This window comes from Coffea arabica, chromosome 6c (genome assembly GCF_036785885.1).
Source record: "Coffea arabica cultivar ET-39 chromosome 6c, Coffea Arabica ET-39 HiFi, whole genome shotgun sequence".
NCBI lineage: Eukaryota > Viridiplantae > Streptophyta > Magnoliopsida > Gentianales > Rubiaceae > Coffea > Coffea arabica.
This window is the reverse complement of record NC_092320.1, coordinates 1,113,945-1,129,004: the sequence shown is the minus strand read 5'-3', so window position 1 is coordinate 1,129,004 and position 15,060 is coordinate 1,113,945. Positions and strand designations below refer to the sequence as shown.

Genomic DNA, 15,060 nt, shown 5'->3' with positions numbered 1-15,060 from the left:
AGCTTAATCCCCACTCTTGACTTACCCATGGATCCTATTGCCGTTTTAATAATTCTTCCTCCTCCTTGTCGAGTCATCTTCGTTCCCAGGACAGAGCAACAGATAAATGGAAAAGCGCGGGCAAAAGGCGAAGAAAGTTGTTAGCTTATTGGTAGTGATATCTTGGGTCGGATCATGGCGGGCTCTTGCTTACAGACCCGGCGACATCGTTCCCATGAGCCGCATGGGTCAATATCATTCCGTCCGTACACTACTTTCACCTCATTCAATAGTCCAGTCCTGTCTCAGATTGGCCAATTTCATTGCAGTAATTATTTTTCTTGAATTTTCTCACTTATTTTGTTTTTTGGGGATTCGGTTTGGGGGCTAAAATTGCAGTCGAGGAGCGTATGGTATGATATGATAGGCCGCCACTGTCCAACCTTTGCAGTCAACCGTGAGGTAATTTTTTGTTCCACGAATTCCCTCTGTTTTTTGTTTTTGTTTGCCCTCTCGTGGTTTGATTTGAGCTTAAATAAAGGTTTCTTTGATTTTTGCCGTCTTCTTTATCCTTCTCTAACCCTCGATCCAATACGGGGAAAAAAAAACAGATTTATTGTTATTTATATGAAGTTGCGAGGTATTTGGTTGAAATTGCATATCTGATTTACGTTTTCCTTGTTTTTTGTTGTTCGCGTTGGGCGTAGGCGTTGATACCGATACCAAAACCCACTGGTTATACTGGAGCGGATCCCTACAAAATGTATGTAATGTACTGAAGATGCCACTCTCTGCTTCTTTTCGCACCAAACAATTACTCTCTTCCTCGTCTTACTTTGTTCTTTATAGTCCTTTTAACTGGAGATAGCTGTCAGGAGCAGGGTCTGAACTCGGGTTTAGTATATCGTCTTGAACTGTTGAGTGACTGCTTTGGCAATTTATGTTTGGATTTGTTGATACTAGTATCTCTCCTTTTGTTTGGAGGTTTGGTTCATGTAGAGTTCAAAAGTCATTTTTTGGAAGTTACTGATGATTTGTTAGGGGTTAGTTACCATCATCTAACTTGCTACTTCTTTGCTTTCGCTCTTTGGAAAATGCCCATGTTTCTTCTTGTTTAAAGATCTAATCAGAATTCATACAGCAACGCCATATGCATTTTACGTGCTCTCTCCCATGGATCCAACCTTCGTTCAGTCACTCCTAACAGTTTCCTGATTTTAGTTACATTTAAAATACTTTCACATAATGAAATTTTCAAGGAAATTATGTGAATTTGCATTGTATTCATTTTGCTTATATATTCTTCTTTGGTGAGAAGGCAATCTTTTTGTTTTATGTGTTAGTTACAAATTAATTTTCTTGTCCTTTTGAGTCTTGCTTCAGTTATATATGCTACTTTCTCTTTGAGGGACTTCACATGTTGTTATTTTTTTTTTCCCAAACGGCTTCACATGTTGTTAGACCTGTTCATATGATGATCTTTAGTTATTACATTGCAAGTAATTCGCCCTTTCTTATGTTGTATTAGAAAAAGAAAAAGAAAAATGGTGAATAAGTCTTTACTTTTGTTAAGAACAATTTTACATGCAGATCATTTCAAGTTGGGAGGGAAAAATTTTACATCCCATGGCTTTTTTTGATCAATCGAAAGTCTTCTGAGGTTCCAATGATAGATATGCATTTGGTAAGGTCTTGCTTCTTTTGGAATCTTACATTTTTGGATGTTCACTAAGCCCATTGTTGTGAAATGTGAATGGTGGTTCGTGTAGCTTCGATCACTTCTTAAGTTTGCAAAGAACTTACTGCAGAAATCATTCATGTGATAGAGGTACTCTTTCATGTCATACAGAGGTATGCAGGGAGCGACTTGCTTGGTGTAACTGCCAAAATTATTGATATGCCTCACAGATGTACGTTATTCTTTCCCTCTCTCTCTCTTGAGTGGGTGGTTGTTATTTGACTGCGATTTTTTATGTTAAGCTACTATTTCACTAACTGTTACACAGGTTATTTTCTTTGAGTATTTCTACAATCTTTATCTCCCTTAAAGTCTATAACTTGGAATCTTGATTTGGAGGTTCATAAGCATGCATTCAACTAGTTTAACAAAATTATTTGAGTAGCTGTAATTTTTTTTTTTGGGTTCCTTACTTGATCTACTTGGCTGCTGCATAAATGCAACTTTTCTTTTTCACTGGTAGCTTTCAGAAATTTTTTAAATTCGTGATCTGGCAAGAGTTTTGAGTCCACCTTGAGACCTCAACAATTTTCAGTTTATTATAATGAAATTTTCTTGAACGAAGATTAATTTCTGCAATGGATATGCATTAAAACCTCAAGTTGTACCTCCTACCAGCTTAATGATTTTTAGGTCGAATCTCTGAGGTTAGTAGAAGGCACGACTGGAGTTTGTAATGCTTAACGACAAGTTATAGGGTAACCTCTCCAATTTCTTCAAGGTACTGTATCATGAAAATGGTCGAATGCAGATGCTTCTAGTTTCAAACTAGAGTTCCCGTGATCCACACAGGCGACACTTTGGTCAACAGAATACTACAGAATTTTTCATCTGCTTGTGTTGGAGTTAATGTTGGTCTCTTTTCCTGTTTAGGTCTTCTTGGATAAAATGCTGTCAAGCTGAGGATTGATATTGTCTGAAAGTTTTTGTGAGTTTGTAGTCAAATCCTTTTGCACTATTGGGTGCATGGTACTTTTATCATTTCCTCTGTTTTGTTTTTTCGCTGCACTAGGATGAAGAGAGAAATTGGTTTAACATAGTTGGTTTTCGACTTGTCTAAAAGAACCTAACAGGGAAGGTTATGTAGGGCATATTTGTTTTGGCTATAAATGAGCTCTGTCATTGGTTCTTTTCTTTTTATGTATCCCTTCTTTCTTGTTTTCCTTCATAGCCTGTACCTAAAGCATGTTTGGTCTCTTTTTTTTTTTTTGCCAAAAATTTGTCAAGTGGTTCTAAGTTAAAATGAGAATTGTGTTCATGCTGAAGTTCAGCTGGAGTTGTGTGTTAACTTCTTGTTTCATCAAGGCCCTTTGCAAACCACTGATTTAAATGTTGCTGGATCTGATTGAAATAATTTCTGTTTGGTATTGGACAGATATTGAATTTCATCCCGACATTAGGAAACAATTCTGGGATAAAGATCATTGGCCAAAGCATGTCCTTGTCAGATATACATGGTTAGTGTGGATTTCAACAAGTCTTCATTTGAGTCATTGGTATTCAATGTGGCGCTAAGCCTGTCTTTTATAGTTTGAGGAGATTGTATGAAGGTTATAATTTTTTGGGTAGAAAATGTTTATTTCTCTGCAAGAAATCGTGCAATCCACGGCTTACTGTCTGACTCGTTGCTTCGTGAACTGGGCATCTGAGACTTATATTCTCCCCTGTGCAATCTTTTCTTTTCTTCTTTTTCTTTTATTTTTTGGATAGGAGTTTTAGCACAATAACGTGCAATTCAGTTCTGTGGCTTGTAAATCAGTTCTGATCAAGGGTAGGAGTCCAATTTCAGATATGTGCTGCATGGATCATAGGCCATGTGGACATTAAAATCATTAGAGGAATGCAGAAACTGGTCATCTTAGCAGGATTAGTATGATGTAATTACTCTGCAACTCCATTACTACCTCCTGTATAATGTCACCGTGTGGAAAGGAGAACTTAGGCTATTTGTGCGCTTTGTACGCTAAAATGTATACACGAGTTTTCCTGATAAACATAAAAATTGTATTCTTCAACAATTTTATTAGGAACTAATAAATGCAGCTTAGCGTATTCGTTTCGAAACTTGAGCTCTGATGTTAGTAGACTTGTTGATCTCTACTTAGAGTTTATGTTTGGCTTATGCAATGAAGTATTGTTTATTTATTGATCTGGTCCTCTGTAATTAGGGAAGAGCAATCAGAGATAGATGTAGCTTCCGGATTCTACGTTCTCTTTGGATCAGGTAAAGACATGTATGTTTGACTTGATTCATGAAATACATAAAACTAGTCAAATTGATATTTCATCTTTAATAGGAACTTAGTTAATGAAGCATTGCAAATTGCATTGAAGATTGTTTGCTATTACATACAGCTAATTCTGGCTTACTTTTGAGCTAATAACTACTTTTTGAAAAGTCAAGAAGTTTTTTTCTACCTTCACTTTAGCTTTATTTAAGATGAGAAAAGCTATGTCAGAAAACTGCCATTAGTAACATTCTTGCAGCAACTGTTTTGCTTTTCTAAACTAGTAAGATGTGTTTGCGATTGTTTGAGTAACTTTTCCATTTTTCAGTTTAGCAGATTTGTAAGTGTTAAAGCAAACAGATCAGGCTTTGACGTTACTCCATGATTTCAAGTTCACTCTATTTATGCCAATTACTCATACTATTGATATAGGTGCCCTCGACTTGTTAGCAAATTTAGAAAAGTTGATTGAGGAAAAGGAACAAAATAGGAGATGAAAGTAAAAGATGGAAGAAAAGTTAGAAGTTGGTTGCTTATTAACATTAGTGGGTGCTTCTATATGGGGTGGTACCATTTTATCCTTTGTTGCGAGGGAAGTTACTCATTTTACCATTTTCAGGCTTTATTAAGTTGTAAGATACTGAATGTCTTTATAGATCTTTTGCTTATTTTTTTCCTCCCCCACCCCACTTCTCTTTTCCCCATGGTTTATCTTACTGTTTGTGCTAAATCATTTTCCCTCTTATGAACAAAGTTATGTTGAAAGAAGCAAATACTTGATGGTTATAAGAGTTTTAATGAGAAGAACTGCATCTTTGGGGACCATAAGTGTGTCTGGTTGAATGGTTTGGTTACTTTGATATCTATAATATGCCTACTTGGCTTTTGTAATAGTTTGACAATTTTGCTCCCTTACCTTGTATAAGCAGGACTTATGTTGTCACTCATTCTCGCAATCTACATTTTGCAATCATCTCGTGATAAATTGGCACGGTATTGTTTCTCTCCCAGTCATAGAACGCATTTCATCATATGTGCTAATTATATATATCCAGTGCATAGCGTTGATATTGAATTTAATAAGAATGCTTTGCATCTTTTCTATGATTATCAAAATTAACTGGGAGTTGCTGGCAATGTCAGATTTGTGAAGGAGACTGTTGCAGACAGTAGCATGCCTGCAGGAGTGGTTGCGAAAGTTGAATGATCTATTTGGAGGTTCTGAGTTCCGTCCATTTTGGCAAACAGTTTTGAGCTTTGAAGTTCATATGAATGGTTTGCTTCTGTCCCTTTGGTTATTGAACTAACTGGGAGAGTTTATTGGTAATGTCAGATTTGTGAGGGAGGCTGTTGCAGACTGGAGCATATGGCTGCAGCAGGGGGAGTGGCAAGAGTTGAATGATCTGATTGGAGGTTCTGAGGTCCATCCATTCTTGTAACGTTCCCAAGAGAATCGTGAGGTTGTACGAGTTTGGAGGGAAAATTAGGGTTTTCAGTTTTTTTTTTCCCCCCTGCCTGGGATTTTACAACTGGTGCAACAAGAAATGTGTTTAACTGCAGTCTCGTATTTCTTTTTTGTTTTGTTTTTTTTCCCCGTTATGTCCAGTACTGGGGTAAGTTAAACTTGGAAGTCAAGAGCAGGTCATAAATAAACAGGCAGAGAATGAGCAGTGAGCATGTTATGGACCATACGCTTATGCACTTTAAATAGCCGGTGGTAGTATTGTGCAGGAGGTAAAAGGCTGCGGCTGCTGCTGCTCCTACAGTTTTTATTATTATTATCTTTTTGGTCCGGTCCAAAAAGAGACTGCAACCCTACCTACGAGGGGAAGAGGAAAGTGGAGAGCCGGAATTAAGAACTTAGGGTCGCTTTTCTTTTTGGCAAGTCACTTGTTTTTACAGTTTTAGTGCAATATAAAACTCCCTGCAGTGCTTTTTAATAACGTGGATGTGGATCGTGTTTTTTGGTCCCCACAAACCACCACAAGGCAAATTGCTGGAGAGGTAAACCGGTGGCATGCTTCCGGTGGAATGATTAGGAATACGCATTAAAGGAGAAGGGTGGTGGGAGTATTTTACGATTGAATTGATGTCGGACGGCGAGGAATGTTTTTGTCAGTGGTGGCCAAAAGGATACGAGTCGAGTCGGGGAGAGGGAGACAAAGTGAAAGACAAAATAAGCCGTTTGGCTATAAAGATTCAAGAGCTTGCCCATAAGGCTCAAAACTCTAACGTTGGTGGAGGTGGGAGATACTACTGTTCAAGATATTACGAGATTCTTTGTTCCGCTCGTTTCGTTAGTGTCTCCTGTCAATCAAAAGGTTAACATGTCCTCCAAGCCAACTAATCATTTGATTTGGCGGCCTTCTTTTTGTCTAGGTAGGATTAGAAGGATGCCACCACCATCACCATGGAATCTCACGTACCCTTTAGTCTCTGCATGTGAACAAAGAAAGAAACTGCAATTGGTTTGTCTTCTGCAGTAAACGTTTCTCGCATCCTGCGTATGCCGTCTTCTATAGTAGTGTGCGTGGTGGAAGTACTTGGGATGTGGCAGGAGGGAGGGAGGTAGGGCGAGTGGGGGGCAGTTTTCTCCTCTCCCTAATAACTTGGTATGTCAAGTAAGTGGTAGTAGTCCATAAATATAATACGTTAGAGAGGGCTAGATTTAGTAGTGGTCCAAGAGCTTCCATCCCAGGTTGCGCAGCGCACTGGCACGGGGAGGACGGGAGCAAAAAGTCTTTGATATGCTTTTAAGAAAAAGGAAGGCTTTCCTTTTAAAAGTACCAGTCTGGAAGGAAGATTTTAATTTTATTTTTTTCGGACATGACATATATCGAGACAAAAGTATGTTTGCATAATTCGAAGCTAAAGTACCGTGAAAAGTTGGCTTTGGTACATATATTGTGTTATTGCATGATAGATCAATTCATAGATGGAGGAGGAGGAGGAGCGCACAAGTCAAAGACTGAAATTGGGAGAAAGTAGCCACAGGCAGGCACGTAAGAGCGTAATGGCAATGCGAAATTGGGTAAAAGGTACGGACGTACTGACGCAAGTGTTGTTCACCGTTTTGCTTGCAGCGCCCGGCTGGGGCGGACTCTGCCCAAAATCCAATCAAAAATAAAAGTTACTGTCTTCTTCTTGGTGGTGGGTTGCTTTGTAATCCAAGACTCGAAATAGTCTACTACTGTGTTGTTGTTAATTGTCAAGTAAGCATATCATTTTCACATTGAGATGGGGCGGTGAGACGGAAAAGGAGGCGATCAGGGAGGTGTGTGTGTGTGTGTATATAATATGTATAGTTAATTAATTATGTGCGGTCGGTCCGTAATAGATCTGAAAAGACCCTAAACCACAAACAAAAACCTTTTGCCAACTTGCCTTTCTTTACCTCCTTCAACACCACCAACCAGTGCGAGGGAGGGAGAAGGTGGTGGCCCAAACGCCCGTGACCCAGAGAGAGACAGGAGGAGGGGAGAGAGAGAGAGCGAAACCCAAATAAATGAACAGATAGTGAGTAGTAAATTGTGAGGGCTCTTAGCTACTCGATCGCAACAACATGCATGCATGTCTCAGTTGATGCTGCAAACTCCATTTTGTTGCTTAAAAAATTCAATGAATCCTCACCAGCGCCGATATCGCAGAGGCCGTAAGCCACCATTATTCATTCATTCGTGTTCTTTGTTAACCTGGTCTTAATGCAATCCCTTCTCTCCCTCACCACCCAAAAAGAGGCGGAATGGAATTTTGGGGGGATCCTGTCATGTGGACTACAGAGGATTGTCTTCTTCACCAAAAGTAGCGGTGTCCGAGTTGTTGTCCTCTTTACACACACAGGACAGGATTATCTCCGCATCCATTGGCTACTTACTTAATTAAGCAGCTAATTCTACTTAAACGAAAGAAATACGATCGAAGAGGTCAAGAGTCAAAACCTAAATGAAGCCACACTCTTCTCCATTCCAAGTTGGCAACCTTTTTATGAAGCAAATATATATGTAGATTATCTAATAGCATTGACATTTAGACAAGACGTTCAAAATTTTTTTTTTTTTTGCTCTTTTTTCAGGCAAGATATGATGATTTTCAATATGAAAGTGGAGCCCTAGGCAGCAGATAGCCACATCGATCATTTTGGGAGGGAGGGTTTGGGGTTAGATTATTAGTTCCTGAGTGGCCTCAAGAGTTGCCGGCTTTTGAGATTTATTTGGGATTAAGGGTTAGTGATTTAATTCTGATTTCTTCGTTGAAAGGCAACAGATAGCCAATAATTAAGGTCACAAAGCACGTTCTGCCTCTGTCTCGACTCTTGAATAGCATCAGCTTTTGAAATTTCACTTGGCGTTCCTCTTTCCCGTCTCAATCACTTTAATAATCTGTACTTTAAAAGTTTTTTGCCTTTAAATTTTTTATTTTTAATTTTTTTGGCTTTTTCCTCTTAATTTTCGTTTTCTAGCTATGAATTTGCTCTCGCTTGTCCCGTTGGTGGAGTTCGAAACATAGGCTTGCTAGATCGATGATTATTAGTATTTATCAGTGAACTTCTAGTAACTATTTCCTTTGGAAACTGGAAAATCAACGAAGCCGGGTCCGCTCATAACATTTAACTACACGTGATATGGAAAGGTATTATTGCCACTTGATTTGGTATATTAATATTTAGCAAGTACAGCAGTACGTACTAGGTATTTTCTGGTATCTTTTATATATATATATATATATGAATATATGTGGTTGCTCTTCTCTTCACCCGAAAAAAAAATATATATATATATATATATATATATATGTGTGTGTGTGTGTGTATATATATATATATATATATAGACACACACACACACACATACAGACCCGCATGGGACAAACAAACAAGCCATGCAACACATTACCACCTCCAAAGGCCACAGTTTGAATATGATTGTCCGCACCAAATATATTCCTTCCCTCAAATTAATTAAGAAGCCCAAGAAAGAAACTCTGCAAAAGAAAAGACCTGCAGGAAGGAAGCGATACAAATGAAAAGAACGTCGTTGATAGGAATGGAATAGGATAGGAGCAGTGAGCGAACTCTTCAAACCAAAGCAACCAACTTCCCCGGTACCCCTTTTCATTACATTAAACTCAAACACAACAATAATTGTGCACACCAAAAGTGGAACAGCTACAGCAGGTGCGTGTTACAAAGTTTGAAATCTACATCTACTACTAGCAGCAAATTACATGCGCAAGTAAGTGTATATGATTTGCCAAAGAAAGGGGCTTTGGCACTTTAAAAAAAATTAATTAATGGCAGCAATGGACGCCCAACAAAAGCCCCCGCCAGGAGGAGTTGAAGAAGCGCTCATATGCATTGTTAGTGGGCTATACCATACGCAGCTTAACTTTTGCATGTTTAGTCGTACGAACTCTCTAGCTATTTGCAGGGATTATAATTAGTTTACCATTCATTCATTATATGTATTTTTGGTCCCTGACGTGCCAAAGTACAACTCACAATTTTCAATTGGGTTTATGAGCTACCCTAGCTCTGTGAATGTAAGATTAATTAAAGAGTCTATATAAATCTGGCATGCATGTGTATGCGCATTCCCAATCTTTGCTGTTCCTTGTCCCAAAACAAAACACCATATATGGTTTTCTTTTGCTCGTTCCTCTAGACCGGTGACTTCCAACGCCGTGGGCCGAGGAGGTCGGAAGGTTATGACCGGACGCACGCACGCAGCTTTGAAGACACTACCACTCTATGCATACACATACTATATAAGGTTAGCAGCCCCATTGCCATTCATTCATTCATTCATTCCGCACTTTAATTCCCATCTTCCTCTGCTCGTATATTATGGTACTAACACATATACTCCCTATCAATTGTATACTCCAACCAAGTTATGTTTTACTTAGTGCAGAGAGATTGCTGCACGCGTAAAATTTAAAACAGAATTAATTAAGCTGGATTAAAACAAACTCGTAAACAATATATATGTTATTGGATATATTTGTCTAGTTTCTTGGGTGCATCTACTATATGCCCACTACTCCCCGTTGTCGTTCAGTTCCTAGTACTTAAATCAAACTTCTCATCATATGCTGCTACCTGCTATATTCTCCCTTTGTTTGTAGCTCCTCATTGTTTTGTTCGTCGCTTCCTCTCTCATGCCGACACGTGCGCTGTGGATGAACTTCGAGGCTTTGAAGGCGTTAACAGCACCATGACAAGCAACCAAGGTAGCCAAGAGGAAATTAGAGACAATGGAAGAGCAAGAGAGAGCAGAGCTTGTGGCTGCCAATTTCTCCAGAGAATATCGGTGAAAGAGGTAAGCCATCCTGACATCACACCATCACTCTCCCTGTATGCTATATATCCGCGCTTCCGCCACCCCATTTCTTTCTCCGATCCTCCCCAACTAGCCCGCTAAAGATTACATGGAGACTGGATCACTACTCACTAGTCAAAAGAAAACAGTCCTCTAGGCGCTGGCTAGCAGCAGGAGCAAGCATGCAGATCAGAGGATCAGTTTAATATTAAAAGTTTGATTGACGACACCATTTCTTCTTCTTTTTTTTTTTTTTTTTTTTTTGTTTTTTTGTTTTTTGGGTTTCTGACGCTACTGTTGAGGATGCATGAGTGGTTCTAACTTCTAAGCTGGTGTGTGTGGTGTAAATTGGGTTTGGTTGCCTTTTTTTTTAAAAAAAAAAGAAAAAAAGAATAAGTTTTGAATTTAGTATCTCTTACTTATTTATATATAATCCTTCCTATCTTACCCCGCTCAACCCTACTTTTCCTTCCTTACCAATCTTTTAGCTTTTTTTCGAGTAATTAATTAATTAATTAAAAGAGTGAATAGCCCAGTGTGGTCCATATAATTTCATGTGCACAAGCTAGCTATTTACGAGGTTCATATAATTTCAGTACGTAGTTGATCGTTAGAAAAAGACCACTCCACGAAATCAAGCATGGTAATTAAAAGAAGGGCATGTCATAGAAGTAGTAATTAACATGATTAGCGGTATAAACAAGCAACATTAGCTTAGCTTATCCCAAGCCTAGAATTTAAAAGGCAGACCCTTCCCGATAGACCGGGAAAACATCTACTTTTATGCGATGGTTTGGAATGTATTAGTAGCAGTAAGTCATGATGGTACTACTCTAGCAGCTACATATATATATATATATATATATATATATATATATGTATACATCAGAATTAAAGGGGGCACTTAGAAGAATCTGGCTGCAGGCTCCCCCACAAGCACAAGCACAAGCACAAGCACATGTGCGTGCAAAGTGCAAACATGCACATTCTTATCTCACCGAGCAAATTAACATGCACGTAATAAAATTTGTGCAGAATTGATTTGTTTTGTTCCCCTACTCCCTGACTCATGATCATGATGGTCATGATGGGCCAAGTCGTGAGAGAAGCCGGAAGCCCTTTCTTTTGGACTAGTTTCATATTGATTTTACCACACACGTACTGTTTAATTAATTACTTTGTATTATCTCTCTGCCTCGCTTAATTTTCTTGCTTTCAACTTGGAAGATAATTAATTGGTGAGTACGTGGGTGATCTGGCATTCCTTTTGCAAAGATCGGGCGGCAGAACGTACAATTTGGGTCTTAAAATAACCTGTTATTGCCTGCCTGCCTAGCAACCAACCCACCCTTGCGGGTCCTTTTTTTTCTTTCTTTTCGTACTAGCTACTACCCTTTCTTTCCCATTAGCATGCTAAGTTTATGTTTATGATAGTAACCCATATGAATGAGTGTATGTATGTGTTCCGATCGAGTTGAAATCACATCACATCACATCACATAATAATTTTGGGTCCTGCGTGCTTTCCCTGAGACAGGAAAATTAGATGTACCCATTCATTCATTCATGACAAATTTCAATACCAGCGACCTGAGAAAAACACTCATCCTCGTAATAATTAACTGCCAGTAACAACTAGCTAGAGAAAAGGACGGTCAACTCTCCACGGTGAAGCATGCATGCATGCATGCATATTGCATATTGCATATTGCATATTGCATATTGCATAATGCATAGGATAGTGGAAATTTGGGGTAGGCGCCTGTAGTTGTAGTTTGTTTGTTTGCTCGTGCAAGAAAAAAGGAATATTCAAACTACAATACGTTGTTAAATAGTAAATAATTTTGATCGTCCTGTCCTGTCCTCGATGAATTTTTGCCTCTTCGTTCGTTCGTTCGTATTCGTGTGTTTGGCAGCTGCCACTAAAACCAGCACCAAAAATCTGAAATCTGTCTTTGTAGCAGTAGAAATTATCATATGCTCAGGTGAGAGAGATCACCAACTTCATTCTGCGTATCACCCGCTAGGCTAGCTTACCAAGCCAAATTTGCTTTGCTCCACTCCATGCTTTGATTATGGTTGGGAGATTCGATTTGGACCAGCATCAAATCAAAGCAATGGGAACAGCCTGATCGATCCTCATCTCTGATGATCTACAGTTTTGTTCATCCAAAGTGCAAATCACGTGTCCTTACTTTGATTATCATTAATTATCTTTAAAGCTGAGGGTGGGGGAGGGATTAATTAATTGGACACTCTGAAAATTTGCAGGATGGCAGATGTGTATGTGCGTGCAGGCACGTGAAAATGTGCATCCATCCCACTCTACCCTACTGCAACCCAACTACTACCTCTTGCACGCCTTCATCAGCTAGCCCATAATCTCAATTATAGTTTATTATTATTGTTTTTTTTCTTTTTCGCTGTTGGTTATATGTGTAGTAGACTAGTAGTAGTAGTAGTATTTTCTATCGAACGACTGTTTATTTACTAGCATCGCGTAGTCATGAGTACGTAGTAATAATAATAAGTAATACTAATAATTTAGATCCGTTGGGGTTTATTAATTACATCATGATGATGATGTAATTAAAGATGACATCATCATTATTGTCTGAATGATCCATTTAGGGAGTAGTATTAATATATTACGCGTACGAGAATTTTTTTTTTTATTTTAATTTTTGTTTTGAAAAATAAATTGTACGTACGTAATTTAGGTGTGGGAAGAGCTCTTCTCACTGATGAAGATTGCATTGCCAGTGGCGCTGACGACGCTGCTGGTGTTTTCCAAGGGTATCATATCCATGCTCTTCTTGGGTCGCATGGGCAAGACTGAACTTGCCGGAGGCTCCCTCGCCATCGGCTTCGCCAACGTCACCGGCTTCTCCGTCATGAAAGGCCTCTGCATGGGGATGGAACCCATCTGCTCCCAAGCCTACGGCGCCAAGCGATTGTCCGTCCTCTCCCACACCTACATCAAAACCTTCCTCCTCCTCTTCTTCGCCTCCATTCCCATCACCTTTCTCTGGCTCAACGTCGAACCTGTCCTCCTCCGCCTCGGCCAGGACCGCGTCATCTTGCGCGTTGCCAAGGCTTACCTCGTCTACTCCATCCCCGAGTTGATTGCCCACGCTCACATCACCCCCTTGCGCTCCTTCTTGAGGACCCAGGGCCTCAACTCCCCCGCCACCGTTGTCGCCACTTGCTCCACCCTCCTCCACCTCCCCATCACCTACCTCCTTGTATCCCACCTCAACCTCCGGGTCAAGGGCCTCGCCTTGGCTTCCGTCTTCTACACCCTCAACATGAATACCGGCTTGCTCCTCTATCTCGTTTTCTCCAAAGTCGCCATCAAGCCCTGGGTCGGGGCAACCCTCTTCTCCGTCCTCCAAGGCTGGGGGCCCTTGCTCAGCCTCGCCATCCCCAGCCTCTTCTCCGTGTGCTTGGAGTGGTGGTGGTACGAGATCATCCTTTTTATGAGCGGCCTGTTGACCAACCCGGAGGCCTGCGTCGCCGCCATGGGCATCCTCATCCAGACCACCGGTACCATCTACGTCTTCCCCTTTTCCCTCGGCTTGAGCATCTCCCAGCGCGTCGGCCACGAATTGGGGGCCGGTCAGCCCGCCAGAGCCAGATTTGCCGCCCTCCTCGGTCTCTGCGTCGGACTCGCTTATGGGACGTTAGCCTTCGGCTTGAGTGTGGCCCTGAGGTCTGTTTGGGGAAAGCTGTACACCAGCGACCCCCAGGTTCTGGGCTTAATTGCCGGTGTCCTCCCCATTTTGGGGTTGGCTGAGGTGGGGAATTCTTCTCAGACCGCTGCCTGCGGTGCCCTCACTGGCTCTGCACGCCCCAGGGTCGGCGTCCGCATAAACCTTGCCGCCTTTTACCTGGTGGGGATACCCTGCTCGGTAGTATTTGCATTCAAGCTCAACATAGGTTTCCGGGGGCTGTGGCTGGGTCTGATTGCATCCCAGGCTGCATGCTTGAGCCTCATGGTTTACACCTTGGTCCAAACTGACTGGAAGCACCAGGCCAAGAGGGCTGAGGAGTTGACGCTGGCCGCCCACGGGGACAACGATGATGGGGACGGAGGATCCAACCTTATTCCTTGATACCTTTCCTCTCCAGTATCCGAAATTTTTTATTTTTTATTTTTAAAAAAAAAAAGAACGCTAATTCCCGTTTTGATACAAATTAACCAATAGTACAGCCCAGCCGTTCTTAGGAGCACTTGATCCATCGGTTGAAACTATTATTATTAATGGTTGCGTATTAACCATATATGTACAAAAGTTGGTCCGTTTTGATACAAATTAACCAATAGTACAGCCCAGCCGTTCTTAGGAGCACTTGATCCATCGGTTGAAACTATTATTATTAATGGTTGCGTATTAACCATATATGTACAAAAGTTGGTCCATTTTTTGTCCAAACAAATTTGCGGTTCTGAGCACATTCCATCTTAGGAGCGGGGAAATTGCTTGGAGGGTTACAGAAGTTAGAAATGATCGTGATCGTTACTTATTTGGCAGTAGATTTCATCAGTCATTCGTTAACTTCAATATTCAATTCAGTGTTAGGGGACAGAATTTTTTTTCCTAACCAGCTGGCAGATTGTATATTAATTGCCTTCCCATTCATTAATTCAAAACAGATTCCAACATTTCTTTTCTTGCACACTCTTTTTTAATTTATATTTATATATATATATATATATATATAACAAGTCAATGTATGTTAGTAGGAGTTCTGCCTTGAATGCATACATACATACTTAGGGTTTCATGAATATCCA

General features: G+C 40.3%; 2 protein-coding genes across 2 annotated transcripts; both read left to right on the top strand.

Annotated features, from left to right (window-relative positions):
* Positions 1-5,634, top strand: LOC113694235 (uncharacterized). The gene is made up of 10 exons (XM_027213117.2): positions 1-241; positions 379-441; positions 687-742; positions 1,570-1,663; positions 1,829-1,889; positions 3,093-3,174; positions 3,886-3,941; positions 4,875-4,938; positions 5,089-5,163; positions 5,279-5,634. The coding sequence occupies exons 1-9, from the start codon at positions 107-109 to the stop codon at positions 5,150-5,152; spliced, it is 675 nt and encodes a 224-aa protein (XP_027068918.1). The 5' UTR covers positions 1-106; the 3' UTR covers positions 5,153-5,163; positions 5,279-5,634.
* Positions 5,635-9,333: 3,699 nt separating this feature from the next.
* LOC113692032 (protein DETOXIFICATION 53-like) lies at positions 9,334-14,936 on the top strand. Its single transcript, XM_027210368.2, has 3 exons — positions 9,334-9,713; positions 10,069-10,262; positions 12,983-14,936. Exons 2-3 carry the CDS (start codon positions 10,158-10,160, stop codon positions 14,375-14,377), a joined length of 1,500 nt encoding a protein of 499 aa, XP_027066169.1. The 5' UTR covers positions 9,334-9,713; positions 10,069-10,157; the 3' UTR covers positions 14,378-14,936.
* The last annotated feature ends 124 nt before the right edge of the window (positions 14,937-15,060 follow it).